General features: G+C 39.3%; 1 protein-coding gene across 1 annotated transcript in view; it reads right to left on the bottom strand.

Annotated features, from left to right (window-relative positions):
• The window catches only part of cntnap2a (contactin associated protein 2a), a 329,832-nt gene that overhangs the window by 9,113 nt on the left and 303,219 nt on the right, over positions 1–17,500 (bottom strand). Inside the window, exons 22-24 of the mRNA XM_073488060.1 lie at positions 15,361–15,594; positions 14,473–14,606; positions 7,496–7,589 (exon numbers count right to left, since the gene is read on the bottom strand). Of these exons, the coding sequence (XP_073344161.1) occupies positions 7,496–7,589; positions 14,473–14,606; positions 15,361–15,594 (462 nt within the window). The remainder of the gene's footprint in view (positions 1–7,495; positions 7,590–14,472; positions 14,607–15,360; positions 15,595–17,500) is intronic.

The raw sequence follows: 17,500 nt of genomic DNA, 5'->3' as shown, positions 1-17,500 counted from the left end.
ACTTTCACTTTTATCAAAGTAATATTTGAACAAGATATCTCTACTTTTACCCAAGCATGACTTTTGGGTACTTATATAACACTGTGTAAGGGTCCTGACACAACAGCCTTCAGTGACCATCTGTGGCCCTAGGATTTGAGGTCACGGCTTTTTGGCTGACTGAGCTTGTCGGAGACAGAAATCACTCTGATTGTTTGTTCAACTAAGCGAATCAGTGCATGAGAAGAAAAACTGAAAAAGAATGGGAAAGCCTCTTGAGCCTGTCGCTGTAGTATCCATGATTTCACCCATTTAACGTGGTTTTTCCTTATTTTTTGCCTTCACCTCTTTTTGCAACTCTTTATCAGACTTATTCTTGATTAGAAGTGACTATATTAGTGAGAGTGGTGTAGAAGAATGCTCCTTTATCAGAACAACAGTATATCCGCAGTTTCCCTTTGGAATGATGACTACAGACTAATACCACTCTGTGGTATGGAGAAGTACTTCCTCTCATGCAGGCGCAGAATATATGAGCTCGTTGGACATCGGCTGTAGTTTTTGTGGTGTGTTCAAGTGCAGCTTTCTGGCAAAGACATGGCAACATTAGGCAACGCCTAACTTTATGACAAACTTTATGTTGACCATCCACACTATATACTGTATTTCAGACATGCTCATGTTCAGTTGAAAGGGTTTCTGAATGCAAGTATACTTTTAAATACACATTATGTAATATCTGCTGCTAGGGATCTCTCAATCAAAGCAAAACAAAAGATGTAAGTAGCGTGGGATTGTGGGAGTTGTCTTCATTGTTAAACAAACCACCATTGCTGATGAAAATCTATCTACGTGACTCAGGCAGAAGGGTACACAGATGAGGTAATGTTTTAAAGTGTTATTTACGGCATGTTAAGTCACGTTCACTGACTTTCCTCCTCACTCTCTGACTCTCTCTTGGAAGTTAGAGCGCCAGGCGACCAAATGAAATGCACCTTTACCTTGACTAAAATTATGGATTTCTCTGAGTTTGAACATCATTGGAAACAACAAGGTAAGTACATAACAAACACTCAACAAAGTATACAACAAAGTTATTTTTAGACATTTCTCTGAGTTTGAACATCATTGGAAACAACAAGGTAAGTACATAACAAACACTCAACAAAGTATACAACAAAGTTATTTTTAGACACTTAAATGCAGAAATCCTACATATTATATCTTTAAATTTGTAATAAAATATGTATGTATATATACATAATCAGACAAATAATCTTATTTGAGGGATTAGAGGGATTTTTTCACTTTCCTAATGTCCTTATTCACAACTTGGAGCTTAAACAAACTTTCTATTCGGTTATCAAATAATGTCAGTCATATATCTGTGTAAAAACACAGTCTGCTTACTTTTCTGCAAGTTAAGAATGACATGTTAAAAACTGACATCTTTGATTTGCCATTGACGGATGGATTAATGGAGGGGGATAAATTATTCAGTGAACAGATCTACATATGGAATGATGACATTAATTGATTATAGCAAGTTGTGGTTGTTAAAATAGGGTAAAAATGTACTTGCAGTTTAGATATCAGTACTAATACTACAAAGGCTGTTCCTTTACTTGATTCACAGTCTTCTTAAAGGGTTTTTTTTTGTAGTGTGGTTGTATGAGGTACTTTTCCGTAAAAATCAGTTTAAGTGTACACTATATTTAGAATATTTTCACCACTTTACCTTTCCGATGGGAAACTGAAGCTATTAAAAACATCAATGCTCTCTTCAAAGCCACCTAACTCCTCTGACAAAAACAATAATTTTACCTCGCAGAACACAGGAGTCGCTGATCTACCGCTGCTTCAGTCGGTTAGCTTGTTTGTCTCATTGTGTGACTTCAGTGTTCTAAAAGGTTAGTTTGGATCTGCAAGGTAAAATTACCAGTTCAGTCCAGTCAAAGGAGTCTGGTGGTGCTATATCGGCTTCGGTTCACTGCTGGAATGGGCTGTCTGACGGCATGTTAAGTGGTGAAAATATTCCACATATGGAGTACACTTTAACAGATATCGAGCCTTTTCTGGTGGCTAAAATACATTTTGCTGCCGCCCCTGTCCGATGCAGTACTTTGCTTCCTACATCGGCACTCTTGTCTGCCTCCTCAAACTGGGGTGCGCCAACAATCATCTACTGTGAGTAATAGATTAACCAAGTAGCTTAAACAACCCCACTTAAAAACAGCAGTATCCACTTTGAATTCTGTGTCTTACAAAATATGACTGTCAAGAGTGTCTGAAGTGAAAAAAGGCCCAATTAAAAAATGAAAGCATAGAAAAAAAAAACCTGAGAAAAGACCTCTAAATGTTAAAAAAGACCAAAAAAAAAAAAAAAAAAAAGACAGTCAGTCAAGGTCTCAGAAAAAAAACCATTACACCTTAAAATGCTGAGATGACTTAGAGCCTGTGTAAATTAATTGGCAGCATCCACGGGGAGCTACGTGTTAAATGTGTGTGGAAAGAGTTAACAGCACGAGAGAGACTCAGGGAATAGAAAAAAATAGATGAGAGAAATCAGAATTTCAGTGTGGGACTGATGTACATGTCCTTTACAAGCACCCTCAGGGCTACAATCATCTGTCTCTAATAGCACTTTCACAGTGTCACTATTTTTTTCTTGCTCTCTCTCTTTCTGCCTTTGGCTCTGAATCTATTTCCTGAGACAGATACACTCATGTGCACACACACACACACGCACGCACGCACGCACACACACACACACACACATGCATGCTCACAGGCAGATTTGTAGCACTGAGGACTGGGTTGGGAGCGTGCCTGCTGCTCTGGCTAATGTATGACTCATCTCCCCCATCTATTCCACTGGGACGCAGAGATCTAGGGAGGACAGACCCATGCGCAATATATCAACCCACACACCCAACACCTAACGCACACACACACACACACACACACACACACACACACACACACACACACACACACACACACACACACACACACACACACACACACACACACACACACACACACACACACACGTACTGCATCGTGGAAGGAAAGACATGCACACCTACATTCTAACCCTACACCTATAAATACGCTGCTGTTCAGCACTGATGTAAGCATGCAGTTCCCTTCACACACTGCATACTATAACATTAAACATCAGGCCACAGCAGTTACAGCAGCATACCTTTACATGTGCTGAATCATCCTTGTGTTTCATGATCAATATCACTTAAGCACAATTACCCTTGGCAGCAAACATAGTAGATCTCATGACCCTGAACCTGAGATAACCACACCAACAGCTCCAACAAACAGGCAAGCTCCAACAAACAGGCACAAACATACACAAACACAATTAAATAGACATGGTGCTGACCCCAGCAATGTAGCCTGACTCTATTTTATATACAGGAATAAAACACATAGATAAAACTTTGAATGTGAGGTGATGTCAGCTTTAGCATTTACTGCTAGTGCAAGCAGTGTGGTATCATTTCTCTCGAGGGCAAGCTAACCTGGGATGTGCCATCAACCAGATGTTGTGTACTTGTCTAGAACAGAAATATGACTATTAACAGCATGAAAACAACTTTTGTCTCCAGAGCCAGGTCGATACTAGAAAAGGAGGACAAGCAAATTATTGCAACACTATGAGTGGTTTTTAACGTGTCATGGCCCTATGTAGCATATTGACAATTCCACTTGACCTGACTTTCATATGGGAAGGTTGAGGGAACAGTGGTGGACAGGCAAGAAGGCTGCCAAGCCAGTGACCAAGTTTCAACATTTGAAAGCGTGACACTACTAAATATTTTTAACGAGACTGGGACATCTCTGGCTGTGTTTGTAGTGACAAGACAAGGTGTTTTTGATGAGACCCTGGGACATCTCCAGCTTTGTGGCAACTAAAGCAGGAATTTTAAGCCAAAACATGATTGTTACCTAACCCTAACCAAGTGGTTTTTGTGCCTTAACCCAACCAGACCATAAGGACAGCACTGTCACAAGATAAAATATAAAATTAAACCTAACCAAATGAAAAGCTGCAACAAAAAGAATGTCAAGTTTCAACATATCTGTGGTTTGCACAAATGCACATTGCCAATATTTATTTTGGTGATTGGATCGACTGTTAATGTCTTATGCAACACATAGCTCAAACAAGTGCAACCTGCTGACGACAAAAGTCTGCCCTCATATCTATTTATTTTTCTGAAGTTTCTAGCATCGTCACTCTGTAATTGTTTAGTATCATAGCCATGTGTGCGGTCCTGTGTCTTGACTGAATCATCTAGTGTGTGCATTCATATGATTAAAATGTTAAAAATCAGTTTAATCTGTTGTTATGTACAGTTAAGACTTGTAAACCTTGAGGCACAAAGGAGACTAAGGAGGAAAATAAGGGAACTGCTTATGAGCACAGTGTCTAATGTGAAAGAAACAGAAAAAGAATAAACTAGGTAGGCCAAATTAGTTTAAAATAATAAACATATTCCATCTCCATAGAGGTTGTTTATGGTATTTATACCCAGTGCAGCCTGCTTGCAAAACGTAGGATCAGTTAATGAAGGGCCGAATAAAGGGTTATTGGATTTTGGGGCCTGAATCAATAGTCTTTAGTGCTAACCTTGGGAGCAGACATAGGTAGACAAGCACATTGTACAGAATTGTTATTTAAGGAGTTAGTTAATGGAAAAGAAATCCCACATTTTAACTGTATAATAATGATGATTTCAGTGTTGTTATCTGTGCATCTCTACACTCTTTAATGTTTACCTTACTTATTTTCTACCATCTATATTCTAGCCACCTTATCTTGTCCCACAAACAGCAGACTGAGGAGACGGAGGAGATGTCGCTGTGATCAGTGTGTGTGTGTGTGTGTGTGTGTGTGTGTGTGCTGTACCAAACACCGAGTCTCTGTCTCCCAGAAATAGAGAATCTGATAGCAGCCTGACAGCCTCTCTTGTCTCTGTGGTCCCAACACAGAAGTGAAACAGATCTGATGAGATGTGCAAAATCAAATGATGGCTTTTGTTCTGTTTCCTCTTTGTCTCTGTTTTCCTCATCACAACATTCCTGTCATCCTTCTGTTTTCCTCCTCCCTTTTCAATCTCATTACCTCACTCTCCCCTTGCTCTCTCTCTATATCTATTATTCTTTTATGATGTTTTCTACAATGTTGGAGACTTGACTGACTATGTTGAGTCTATTGGCTTCATATATAAAGATGGCTCTCTGAATTGTTCCTGTTTTTCTCATGTGAAGTGACTTTGACCTGTGTGTCCTTAAAGTATCTGGGCTGTGTTAGTCGGGTTGGTTAGATGGATGGCTGTTATTTTTGTGTGCATGCACAGTGTTGTATTCCCAGGGGTTCTGCGGGTGTGTGCAGCAGTCGATAGTTCTGGCTGCTAAGTGAAGTCAGCCATTACTTCAACCTCACTGACTTTCTCAGCACTTGAGGTAGAGGACAAAAGAGATGAGGGGGAAAAAGGAAGGGAAGACAGGAGAAAAGAAAACCAGGACAGAATAGAAGAGAGCAAGCTGCACACATAATGAGATACAATCTTCTATCTGAGGTAAAGTATAGGTAATTAAAGAAGCTATAAAACCAATCAAAATCAAGCCATCAACTATAGCTATAACTAACAAGAACCAAATAAGTTTTTAGTAATTGGCTGTTGAAAATGAGGGTAATTAGTGTAATTTAAGTCTGAAGTGTTAGTGCAGATGATTTAGGCCTCTGTTAAGACCTTCGGTCTCAGTAAATCCATTGGAAAACAATAAACCAATGCTAAACATCATTAATCACATTTTAATCAGCTTCAGAGGGGTAGTGCTACAAGCAATCTGTCAAAATAGCTGTGGCTGAGTGACATAAATAGCTACATCAAAGTAAACCTGGGGATTCTTTTGCTCTGACAGCTATCAAAGTTGGTCAAGCACTTAGGGAATCCTTCACCAGGGATGTGTGTGACTAGTTGGCTAGACGGATGAGCTATAGGATTCTAGAGGATATACATAGGGGATGTGCAGTATGCTAACTGCTCATTTTTTAAAACATTTTTATGCCATTTGCTGATATGCATGTCTGCCTCAGCTCCAAAGATATTGATAATGGCTGCCACAGATGATCTAATGACTATTGTTTTTGTCTATCTGATGTGTTTTTAATGTGACTGTATGTTCTGTGCTGTACAGATTGCCTTGAGTTGGTACCAGAAATACTAGTTGGTTAACTTTTACTTTTTATAAGTGCATACATTTAAATTACAAACTGAAATAATTTACATCGAAATGTCATGCCTTCCTAGTCAAATGTTGCTCCGTTACCAATGTTAACACTGCCTGTTAACTGTTGTGTCTCAGATGTTACACAGCCACCCATCAGTAGGTTACCAGCGGCATTCAAGATACAATTTCATTATAAAAGACTGTAAATCCAGTTTTGAATGACTCTTATAAAATATGCAGTATTTTTTTGGGCAGGGTTTAACCTTATAGATTAAATAGCGCTCAATGTTGACTATTTACTGAGTGTTTTCTTAGTTTTAGACTCCACTTAAAAGCCAGGGAAATTAGTTGTCAGAAACATCACTATCCTCGACAGTCTAATGCTAGGCAACAGCTTTCCATCCTAATATAGTATTTGCAAGATTACATAAACTTATCGGCCACAAATGTGCTGTGCACACCCATGTAGGCAGAGATGGCTGCAGCTGGGATCATGTGCTGCACCAACATCCCTCTAAAGTCCTCTGGCAGCCTCTGGTGGACAAAATTATTAATTACAGTCTATTGTCTCATGAAAGACAGAATAGGGAAGCGCATAGAGTTTGGGGGTGTGTTTGTGTGCATTTGGATTTTTAATAATTTATCTTCTTGTCTCGATTTGCCATAATTACTAATCATTTATGTACAAACAGTAATTGTGTTTTAAGGAACCATTAGTAAATCCATAGGGGTTTAACTTAGTGTGAAATTACAGAAATAGAACAGAATAGAGTAGAATAATTATGTTTACTTCATCAACATATAATTGAGAACCTAAATATGACAACAGCTGAAAAGACAACTCTGTGTTCACCAGGTTTTTACTTTTGGAAAGAAGGGATCAACTGACTACCTCATAGGAGACACGTGATTATTTTTATCTGGCTGAACACAAGTGGATAAACTGGGAGCTCCAGTTGGGGAATTAGGTAAACCCTACATAATTTAATTACATTTTAATAACTGCGCAAATGTTTTATCATCCTGAAAACCCAATTTTGCGCAAACTGAATAACAGCAATTGGACTCTCATTCATTGACAATTACAATGATTAGTAGGAAGATTAGAAACCTGAGCTCCTTAACAATCTGAAACACTCCTAAACAAGTAGCTTGAATCATGATGGGGATCGAGTTCATTGTGTGAAAATGGTTCAAAAATGTGTACATTTTAAAACAGGTGTGAGGGGAAAACGTTCAGACGAGCTGAGATACTCACCAAACACTTTGCCCAAGAACAATGTCTTGACCAGGTTGAACTGTGTGTCCGAGGCGTCTGGGAGGGTGTAGCTGACAGGAGGATAATGGTCCAGCTGAAACATAGGGAGAGAGAGCGAGAGACACAGAGAGAGATACAGAGAGAGAGAGAGCGAAGGATAATATATAAGTATCTGCATATAAAACTACCTTCCACAGCCTTTTAAAAAGACCTGCATCAGCACATCACACAGAGTACACAAGATGATGAAGAAGAGATTGTAATTCATTGCAGTCAGGGTTTGCACAACTACAACATAGCACAATCAAAAAGCTTAATGGCTCCCTCTTGTGGTTTTAAAATGTCAGGGAATCCACAAACAGTTCAGTAAAAGGAAAAACCACTCAGTTAATAATTCCTAATATTATTTCCATGAATCGTGATCAAAGTCAGAAACTAGGTCTGAAAATGATTGTTATTAAAAACTAACCTGCAAGTCAGTTTCTCACTTTAAGGCATAAAAAATAATCACTGTGTCTCAGCCGCACATCACATATATTGTTCTTATCGCAGTATATTTTACTGTTTATCATTATAATTCATTTTATTCTATTAACATTCCATTTTTAATTCTAATCAGATTTTACGTGTAGTATTTAATATTTTAATGCCTGTCTTTATTTCTATTGCTCGTATTATCTTTTATTACTTTAACTTCTTATCTTTTATTGCTGTCTTATTCAATTAACCTTTGAGGAGGCTGGTGTCAGTGTGCATTAGTCTCGAAATCCATTTTTGTTTGATTGAAAGTTTGAGTGAGTGATTTTAAAGACAGGTTATGCCGCATAGAAAAACTAAATTTGGCATGTGAGTGATACTTTACATGCAGGTGATTTAACAATGTCTTCTCTCAAAGAAACGTACCAATATTCTTTAAAAAAAATCAATTTTTTTTCATCTTCTACAACTTTTATCATCTTTCTTTCACCGTTCTCTAAACAGCGTGAGATAAATGTGTGAAAATACCCATATTGAGTGGTGTCTACAAAGCCTTATCCCTGTTAAAAATCCCAATGAGGACACATCTATCCTCACAGCAAATACTTTGTGAGAACCGTTCCTCACTTCAAAGCATCACTCCAAATGATTAAAGGAAACCTCTTATTTGGGAAGCTGTTAATTTATTTTTCATTTTTGTTTAGTCAGGCTAGTCACGGCTGAACGCAAACTGAAAAGCGATCTTCCATAATGACCCCGCAAACAAACAGCTCTTCACCAGAACTAGACATAAATGAGCACACACTGGTGCAATCTCTAAAATCTGTGGTGGGTTCAAAGCTTCTCCCCGGAACCTAAAACACAGAGAGAACAAGCAGCATGTTTACAAAGACGAGCGTCGGTGGAGATGTGAGAGCAGAGAGGGGTGATGGAGGGAGGGAATACACGACTTTAATATCCCTGCAACATAATTAACTTGTTATTGCTGTTTCACTGAAGTTTCTAATTAGCTTGAAGGCTGCAGCCAGTGCTATTGACGAGAATCATTTCAACCCCGCAAATTGGTTTTGGTGTGCTCCAGAAATAAAAGATCTTCCTTCTTCCCTTCTCTCGGCTCACAGGAGAACTGTATCTCAGCGTGCACCGGTCTGCAGAATGCACACCGACGGGCTCGAGCCAAGAGAGGGGAGGTTGATTAGAAACAATGACTTTTGTTAGCGTGTGTTTTACTGGAAATTTGTTCTATTCATGTGTTGAATAGCTGTCGTGGCCTGTTAGCTGGGAGCTGAGCTGGAGTGTCACTAAAGGGTTGAGATTCATGTGTGTGTGTGTGCTTTCTCTTGTTTACAGGTTGGAGCCCTCCCATAGAGAAAAATCACTCCACCCGCTATGCTTCCAGACTATTTTCTCCCTCCTTCTCCCTACACACACACACACGCAGCATATCCTAATTTGATTCTTTCCAAAAGCCTGGTCTCAGTGGAGCATTGTGTGGGTTTTGTTTTCCACGGTGACTGGAGGGTGGGATAATGGGGCACAATTAAATTGCGCTCAGCTTATTTACTTTTATCTATGAAAACAAATTGGCTTCACAGTCAGGGACGGCGGTCAGAGTCCCGAAACCCCACAAAATGGTCCACAGAGGGAGACAGCCGGCGAAGAAACCTCATTTTAACCAAAGTTTGTCAATTACAACCGCAATTATTAGGATCCTTTCCTTTTGTGCCGCACCATTTAGACAACACCATTGTCTCCTTAGGTTACATAAAGCTTACATAAGCAAAGTAATAAGGGGTTAGACGAAGAGAAAATTAACAATGGGTGAAATCTATTTCCCTAACTATGTGCTAAGAAAGAATCTAATTTAGACAATGTGCTGTATATATTCAAACTAATTTACAGTAGGCTGAGAGCTTTCTCTCTTTCCCGGCAGCTCTGTTTCCTTAATGATATCTGAGGGACAAAAAACACTCCCATCACAGATTAAACATTAGAGAAGCTAAGTGCAAATAAATGCTAATTTCTTTCTTTTTAAGAAAGTGAAACATCATTATCAAGTGAACTCTTGAATGATTGTCTTGTCCCAGCTAAAGTGAGACATTCACACCACTGATGCCAACTGCAGCAACAACTATCAGTGGAGTAAAGAGGAGAGGAGGAGACAGAGATGAGATGTCTGGTGCCTGAAGGGATTCCTCACTTTCATCTTTAAACCCTCACAGTGTGTGAGAGGTTGAGAGAAAGGGAAAGCCAAAGATGGAGAGATGGGAATTTATTTTGATCCAGCCTTGGTGCGTCTTTGATAGCGAGGTAACCTGAAGAGACCTCACAGACTGCTTAAAAACCAAACACTGGCTTTGTGCACTGCTCTGTGTATGTCTGCACGTACATTTCAGCAGGTGTTTGTTTGCGTATGTAAATCCACACATTGAAATAAGGCCTCAGGACTATGACAGTGTTAGATAACCTGAATGCATCAAAGTGATCTTTGTTATCATATTTTTTGTGGGTCTACTTTCTTTATCCAGAGACACGATCTTTCTCTTTCAACCCCATCCTCTCTCTCTCTGGCTCTCTATTCCCCCTTTTTCATTCACTCTCCATCTCTCTTCTGCTCCTTGTTCTCTCAGATTCCAATTACAACACTCCTACTTGTCTTCCCACTTGTTCTCTGTCATGTCTTTAAACTAAACAGTTGCTCGTCTAAATGCTTTTAAGATTTGCAGCCCTGATAGCAGAGAACTGAGACCTCCGCAGCCTCAGGTAAACACTTGACTCGCTCTTTTAGCCTGGAAATTGAATTTGATCCACTGGCAGGCCCACCAGCATAACTGACTTTTATTGCATCTGACTCATATCTCTGCCTCTCACTCATGTTGTCACATCTCAGATGAAAGCAGCTGCAATAAAGTCTCTGTTGAGCACGTTAGCCAAATAATAATTACTTTTCAAGTGCTGATCGTGAGCTGTAAAAATAATGCCATTTTAAGGCTTTAATGCATAATGCAATAATTTGTGATTCAGTTTTCAAACCGAGTATTTAACAAGTGTACATTTCATCTTATGATAATTCAGTCTGAACATTAAAAAGCAGTGAAAGTTCTCAAAGCTCCGTCTAACGGATACATTATAGAAAAGGTCTGACGATATTTTGCAGTGACTATTTAAACCTGTGCTAATTACTTTCATAGCCTCCTGAGGGCAGCGTAAAGAAGCCATAAACACAACACTGACATATCACTGTCTTTGAAGTTGCTAGAGCAATTAACTGCTTATTTACTCATGTGGTAGATATAGAGCAACATTAGCTTTCATTTGGAGGAGTATTTCTGGCAACCTGATGAGTATAAGTTGTTGAATGTAAGTTCAAACAAAGTGACATGTTACTCTTCAGGTTGTTGTGCATTAAGTGCAAGTTCTGTCAAGTTTCATTGCCTCTAAGTGAATAGGTTTTTGATTAAACGCTTGAAATAATATCTGTGTTTAACACAGCTTAAGAGATTTTCACATTTTGTTCTACATAAAATATGTCAGTGAATACAACTCCTGTCAGTGCCATGTTCTCACTCCCTGGAGTCTTGCTAAGCGTTTCTCTTGCTGCTGTCATCCTGGGCAGAAAATGTTCCACTCCTCGCAACTCATTAGTGAGAATGTGAGTTGCAGTCATGGTTCCTGGCAAGAAGTAAATAAACTATTACCAAAAACCCTCAAAGGTATGAGAAGGTAGACGGTGGAGGTATGGAGAGATAGGAGGAGAGAAGTGGAGTGGACAGACGAATTAGACTGGATAAAGTTGATTTTGTAGTGAAGCAGTGTGAAGCCTTTGTAGTGAGTTGACCTGACAAGATCTAGCTTGTGCGTGCACGTCTGTTGGTATGCATGTCCACATCTGTTTACGCATGGATATTAGGTGCATGTTTGTACCTGGGAAAGAGCCCGAGGCAGTAAGGCAACATGAAAAAGTTTCACTCATCAAAGTTATCTTAGTTAGCACACCTTCTGGCTCTACTTTTCATGCCCTATCTACAAACTTCATCTATTTTTTTCTCTCCATCCCTCCCACCACAGTTCCTTTACTGATTTCTGTTTTTTTTTCTGAACTCCACCAGCGTTGCTCTTAATTCTCTGAACAGTCTTTAATGTTTAAGTGCTGAACCTATCATTTGAGGACAAAAATATTCAAAGGATTGTTATTTAGAGCACAGCCTTCGGCACATAGGGAGTGATAAACTGAGGATATGCGCCTGATAGTTAATATTTCAGTCACACACTGAACACTGGGCAGAACATCGATATCAAGATACAACTAAACTGCGATCAACCAGTGGAAGAAGACAGTGTGTGCATGCATATGTGTGTGTGATCCGCAAAGAGCCTACGTCCAGTTGCTCCAATCACTTTCCATGCCAGTAAAAAGAAATGCGTTATGTTAAAGTGCTCCCACTGGGGTGATCAGCAGCTGCAGGATGTGATTTGCTCGGAAAATGAGGACGATTTTCCATTGGATGTTTCAATGTAATTTTCTCGCTGTCGGAAATTTTTCACTGTGCAGGTGATGAGATTCCAGTATGGATGGGGTCATAGATCCATGAGCATGTGCAATGTAACATTATAGTTTTGTAACTGTACTGTAAATCATTTTGGCCAACCTTATATTTCACCTTAATGAAAGCAACAGTGAAGGGGCTTCATTTGGATTCTAATTAACATGACAGAGGGCGACATCTTGACCATTGTTGCCAGAATTAGCAAGAACGCAATTACATGTTTACTGTCTATTATGTATCGTATGTACTGCACTAAATTCTCTACATAAGACTAATTCAAGTAAAGAAACTCTTCCATTATTAAAGACCTATCAGAGATTCTCTTCATTATAATGTCTCTAGTCATATCTATACTATTCCACTCATTTCCTTTTCATGTTCTAAATGTGTTTAAACACCCTGCAAACATGTTGTAATTCATGTACAACACTTTTGTTCTTCCTTTCATACTTAAATTCTTCAAACGCTGTAAAACAGTGATTGGATTATCCGTGCAATGTCTCCCCATTGGCATTACGTCTCCCTATATCTACTTATACAACATTATATGTGCTGCATGAATAAGATGATACTGTAGATAAGATCAAAACTTCATTGACGCCTGCAGGGAAATTAGGCTCTGTCAGTGTAAGCATTGCAATCCATACAGAATAAATAATGCGGTATGCGATCAAATAGCTGGAATATTTGTAAAAGTGGGCTGACACAAAATTATTGACACACTGCAATTTTGCAGGGAGAAGGTGAGTCAATGTTTCTGTTTAACGCCATGCCGCCTTCTGTCCATTAGGGGCTAGGTGGGCTCTCCAAAAGTGAATTTGTGGATGAGTCACTCTCTGGATTCATTACAGAAGTGTAAGTGCATACAGAAATAGTTGTGTAGAATTCAAGTCTTGACAATTTTACTTTTTGGTTCTCATTTTAGAAAACAACAAGACAAACATGACTACAGTTTGGGTTAGGGTAACTACCTAACTACAAATTCCAGTACTTATGTTGGTCATTTTAAATACATATCTTAATTTTGCACAAATCACACTGCGTGCCTTGGATTGTTTTTGGAGAAGAATTGCATTTTATGTTTTTTTATCAAGATTACATTTTACCAAAGCAATGAATGCATGAAACCCATGAAACCCATGAAACCCATAAAAGATGGAATAAGTCGACTACAAATGTATTCGTATCCAGAAGCCACCAATAATAACAACTACTCCATTTTACAGGTGGTTTCCTTAAATTGCAGCCTGCAGCCAAATCTGAACATTTCAGCCCTGAACAAAGTCTGTAATAGTTTAGCTGAATTCTCACTCCATTCTTGACAGCTACTGACTGAGGCTTGGCTTTATTGATTTGCGCTAAGCTGTTTAGCTGCAATAGCACACAAGCAAGCCACCACTCCCCCCAACACTCACAAACACACACACAAACAAAGATACACACACATATTTAAGGGCAAACACAAGCATGCACAAGCACAAACATGCAGTCTTTCTTGCTCCATCTCATACACACGCAGCCATGCATGCTCTTAAATAATACATACATACATACACACACAAATATGTGCAGCCACAGTCACACAACAGCTTGCACTCATGCAAACACACACAGATCGATGCATTCTCTCTTTTGCTATACTTAGGCTGTCTACTGGAAGTGGATTAACAGTGGCAGAGGACAAGCAGTTTCATCACAGTGGAGAACAGAACAGGACACTGCAGGACGGTGACTTAATGCAAACCACTGAGCTAACACTGGCTAGGCTTCTGTAATTGTGTACTCGTGACTGAGTGTGTATGTGAATGTTTTGAGTGCACGTAGCTGGTCGGCAATCGCATGAACTCCTTGGCTGCTTGTTAGGAGGATCTTGAAATATAAACATAAATCTTTCTGGTTCTGAGCCTAATAAATGTGTTGGAGAGTGCTCAGATGTGCGTGTGTGGTCTGTACCTGGATAGTGATGCTTCTGTCAACTCGGGACATGTTAATGCTATGTGGCTGTCCGTTGGCAAGGTTACGCTGGTCCACATCTATAGCAAATGGCTCCTTCAGACCTCCCAGGTTGTACCGCACCTGCAACGAACCTGAAGACATACAAGCCAGTGGTTTGAAGAGTGGTGAGGTTGTATGAAACCTCACATCTCTGCCCAACAACTCCCTTTACACTTGATGATCGATTGATGATGATGATTGAGGCATGAGCTCTCACCAATAAACACCTTAATAAGAATTTTCTAGCAATGGCTGTAAAAACATGATTGCTAACGACTCCATAGGTAGTTAGTGCTTTACTTCTTGATGACTTTTAAGACTATAATAAGACATATTTAAATTAAGTTTGTTCATCAAAATCATATTTCTGTTCAAAAAGCATTCTGATTGAACTGAATATTTAAAGGCTAAAATGCAGTTTTCTTTTTGAAGTGATGGTTGCAAGCAGGGATGATGAATAGTTGGGAAACCCTAAATGATTCAAAGGGCCCACAGCTTGGCAGGGAATTATAGCTATTTACTGTCTGAGGGCCTTGAGTGTGCAATGGGGGCAAGAACTTCTCACAACACCCCTTGGCAGCGTGGGTGATTTGTAATTTCATTTGGTTGATTGTGGACATTGATTGCTGAAACGCTAGATGGCACTGTAAAATTTTAATTCTACATTATCAAAGCCCTTAGCTGCCTGTCAGCTGCTCAGTGGGAGGCCGCTGACTGAGGGAGGATTTTCGGAGATTATAGAACTTGTGCTGTGCTGCAGGGACAGCCTTTAAAAATGTACTTTGCAGCACTAACAAGCATTACACCGAGCAGACTTTGGATACAAATTACTTGTGTGGATCTTACCATTCTGCCTTAAAACAACAGCCAGATAGTCCTGTGTCTTGGAGCTGACGTACATCAGGATAGCTGGAGCATTGGAAGTGCTGAAACTAAAGGCCACTTCCTCCTTTGTCAGATTCACTTCGTGTGGCGTCAGCTGGTGAGTCACAATCTTTGTGTCCCTACTGGCTCCTGCAACTGCTTCAGGCATGAAGTTGTACTTGACCAGCGTTCCTGCTTCAAAGAAACCTCCAACATCTGGACAGAAAAAAAAAAAAAATTGTATAAACACGCACGAAATGCAAGCAGGTGAACAAACACAAATGCAATAAGTACTGCTTGTCAATGTGTCTACACCACAAACAGTAGAATTAACATATTTCATAAAGCTATGTAAATCACAACAGATGCATCTAGGCATAAAAAAGCAAGGAAGAAAGAACAGACAGAAGTAAAGATAGATGGAAAAAACAAAGATGAAAAACACCTTCCATCAGAGGGAAGCCACAGGGAAACTCACACATTCCAAGACACAACAGGGTAGACTTGTTATATTGCCAGGGAGAAGTAAGCACACACATAAATATGGCTGCGTTCATGAGGTGTAGTAAAGTGGGTGTTAAATTGCTGCTCTCCAGCATCTGAAACCAAACAATGCATTGTTTACCAGTACAACAGACTTAATGGCATATTCCAGTTATTCCAGGGGGCTTATTGATTCTTGTAATCAAGTGTTGAGAAGAAGGGATCTGTTTTTTTTTTCTTCATACTCCTGTTATCCTCCTTGTTTGTGTCTGTGTTTATGTGCATGCTTGCGCAATGTCCGTGTGTCAGTAACAAGGGAGATAAAAGGCACAATGTGCGTGAAATGAAGGAGAATGGCTGCAGCGAGAGCAGCGGCTCAAAGGTTGTGTGTGTGTAAATGTCATGGAATATTTTTTGACATGTTCGCCTCCCCTTCAGTGGCAGCAGTGAAAATGTAAAACTACACCCGGTATGAGTGAAGAATAGAAAGTGAACACATTTATGCATTTTGTTTTAAAGCTTCACTTCACCCATCGTCTCCCAGCAGACACATTACAATAAATACTTCAAGCTACATTACTTAAATTTAATAGGCTTATTACTAGAGAATAACAAGTTCTCTGACTAGTATTGGCATATAGGCTAAATCTCACCTCTATTTAGCTACACCCCAATTTTATCCTCTATTCTGCTGTGCACTGATATAATTTAAAGCTTTGGACGTCTGGAGGGAACATTTTACCAATTGTTCTGTGTTAACTAGGCAGAGAGCTTGTCAAGATTTCAAATAGCCTGCTCGCACTTTGTTTTGTGATGCCGCTGGATTGTTCAGTGTCTGCCAAAATCCATGCTGCTGGGTATTAAATGAATCAGACTTAAATAAGACAAACTGCAGTATTTCCATCAAAGCAGCACGCTTCACTGAATTCCTATAAAACAATATCGACAAAACAAATGAACAAAACAAGCCACAGCATCTATGGATAAATTGCTTCTTACCTCACAGCTACATTCATATGTGAAGACCTGACTATTAACCTCTTGTGATTATAATATTCAAAAGCAACACAGCTTTGGCTCTAGGTCCAATTTCACACTTGCAGATGCTGGACTGTGTTGCTGTTCATAAAATCTAAACTGAGGTCCTTCCTAAATTCTTCGCAAAATGTCAAACTAAATTAAATTATTTATAAATGTAAAATGAAATATGTTTGTTTCAGAACTGGTATCTTAAAATTCATGCACTTTAGAGGGAGTCCGAAATATCTGATTAAGCTAACCTAGCTAATGTTATTAAGTCATTGTTAGCCTCGTTTAAAAAACCTGCCCAGTTTACTTAATAATTTAAGAGCATGCTATAATTTTAGTGTCAGCTGAGATGTTTCCACCAAATTCCATATGACTCATTTTACTATGTTGATCCCATTTGAATTGTGCCATGAATCACACATATAATGTTTGTCAGTTTAAAAGATAATTTTTCAAAACAAGAAAGTCACATTTTTTCGTAAAACTAATCACGTGTAAGACTGTGAAAGTACATAATTAGAAAGACTACACACCCAACAGTTGCGTAAATGATGTCTTGTTTAATGCTCACCAAAACTCATGACCTAAACCTTGCAGAGTTGGTCCTGTA

Source organism: Pagrus major, chromosome 19, assembly GCF_040436345.1.
Source record: "Pagrus major chromosome 19, Pma_NU_1.0".
NCBI classification, from domain to species: domain Eukaryota; kingdom Metazoa; phylum Chordata; class Actinopteri; order Spariformes; family Sparidae; genus Pagrus; species Pagrus major.
Note: the sequence above shows the minus strand (reverse complement) of the source record. Positions and strands in the feature narration are given on the sequence as shown.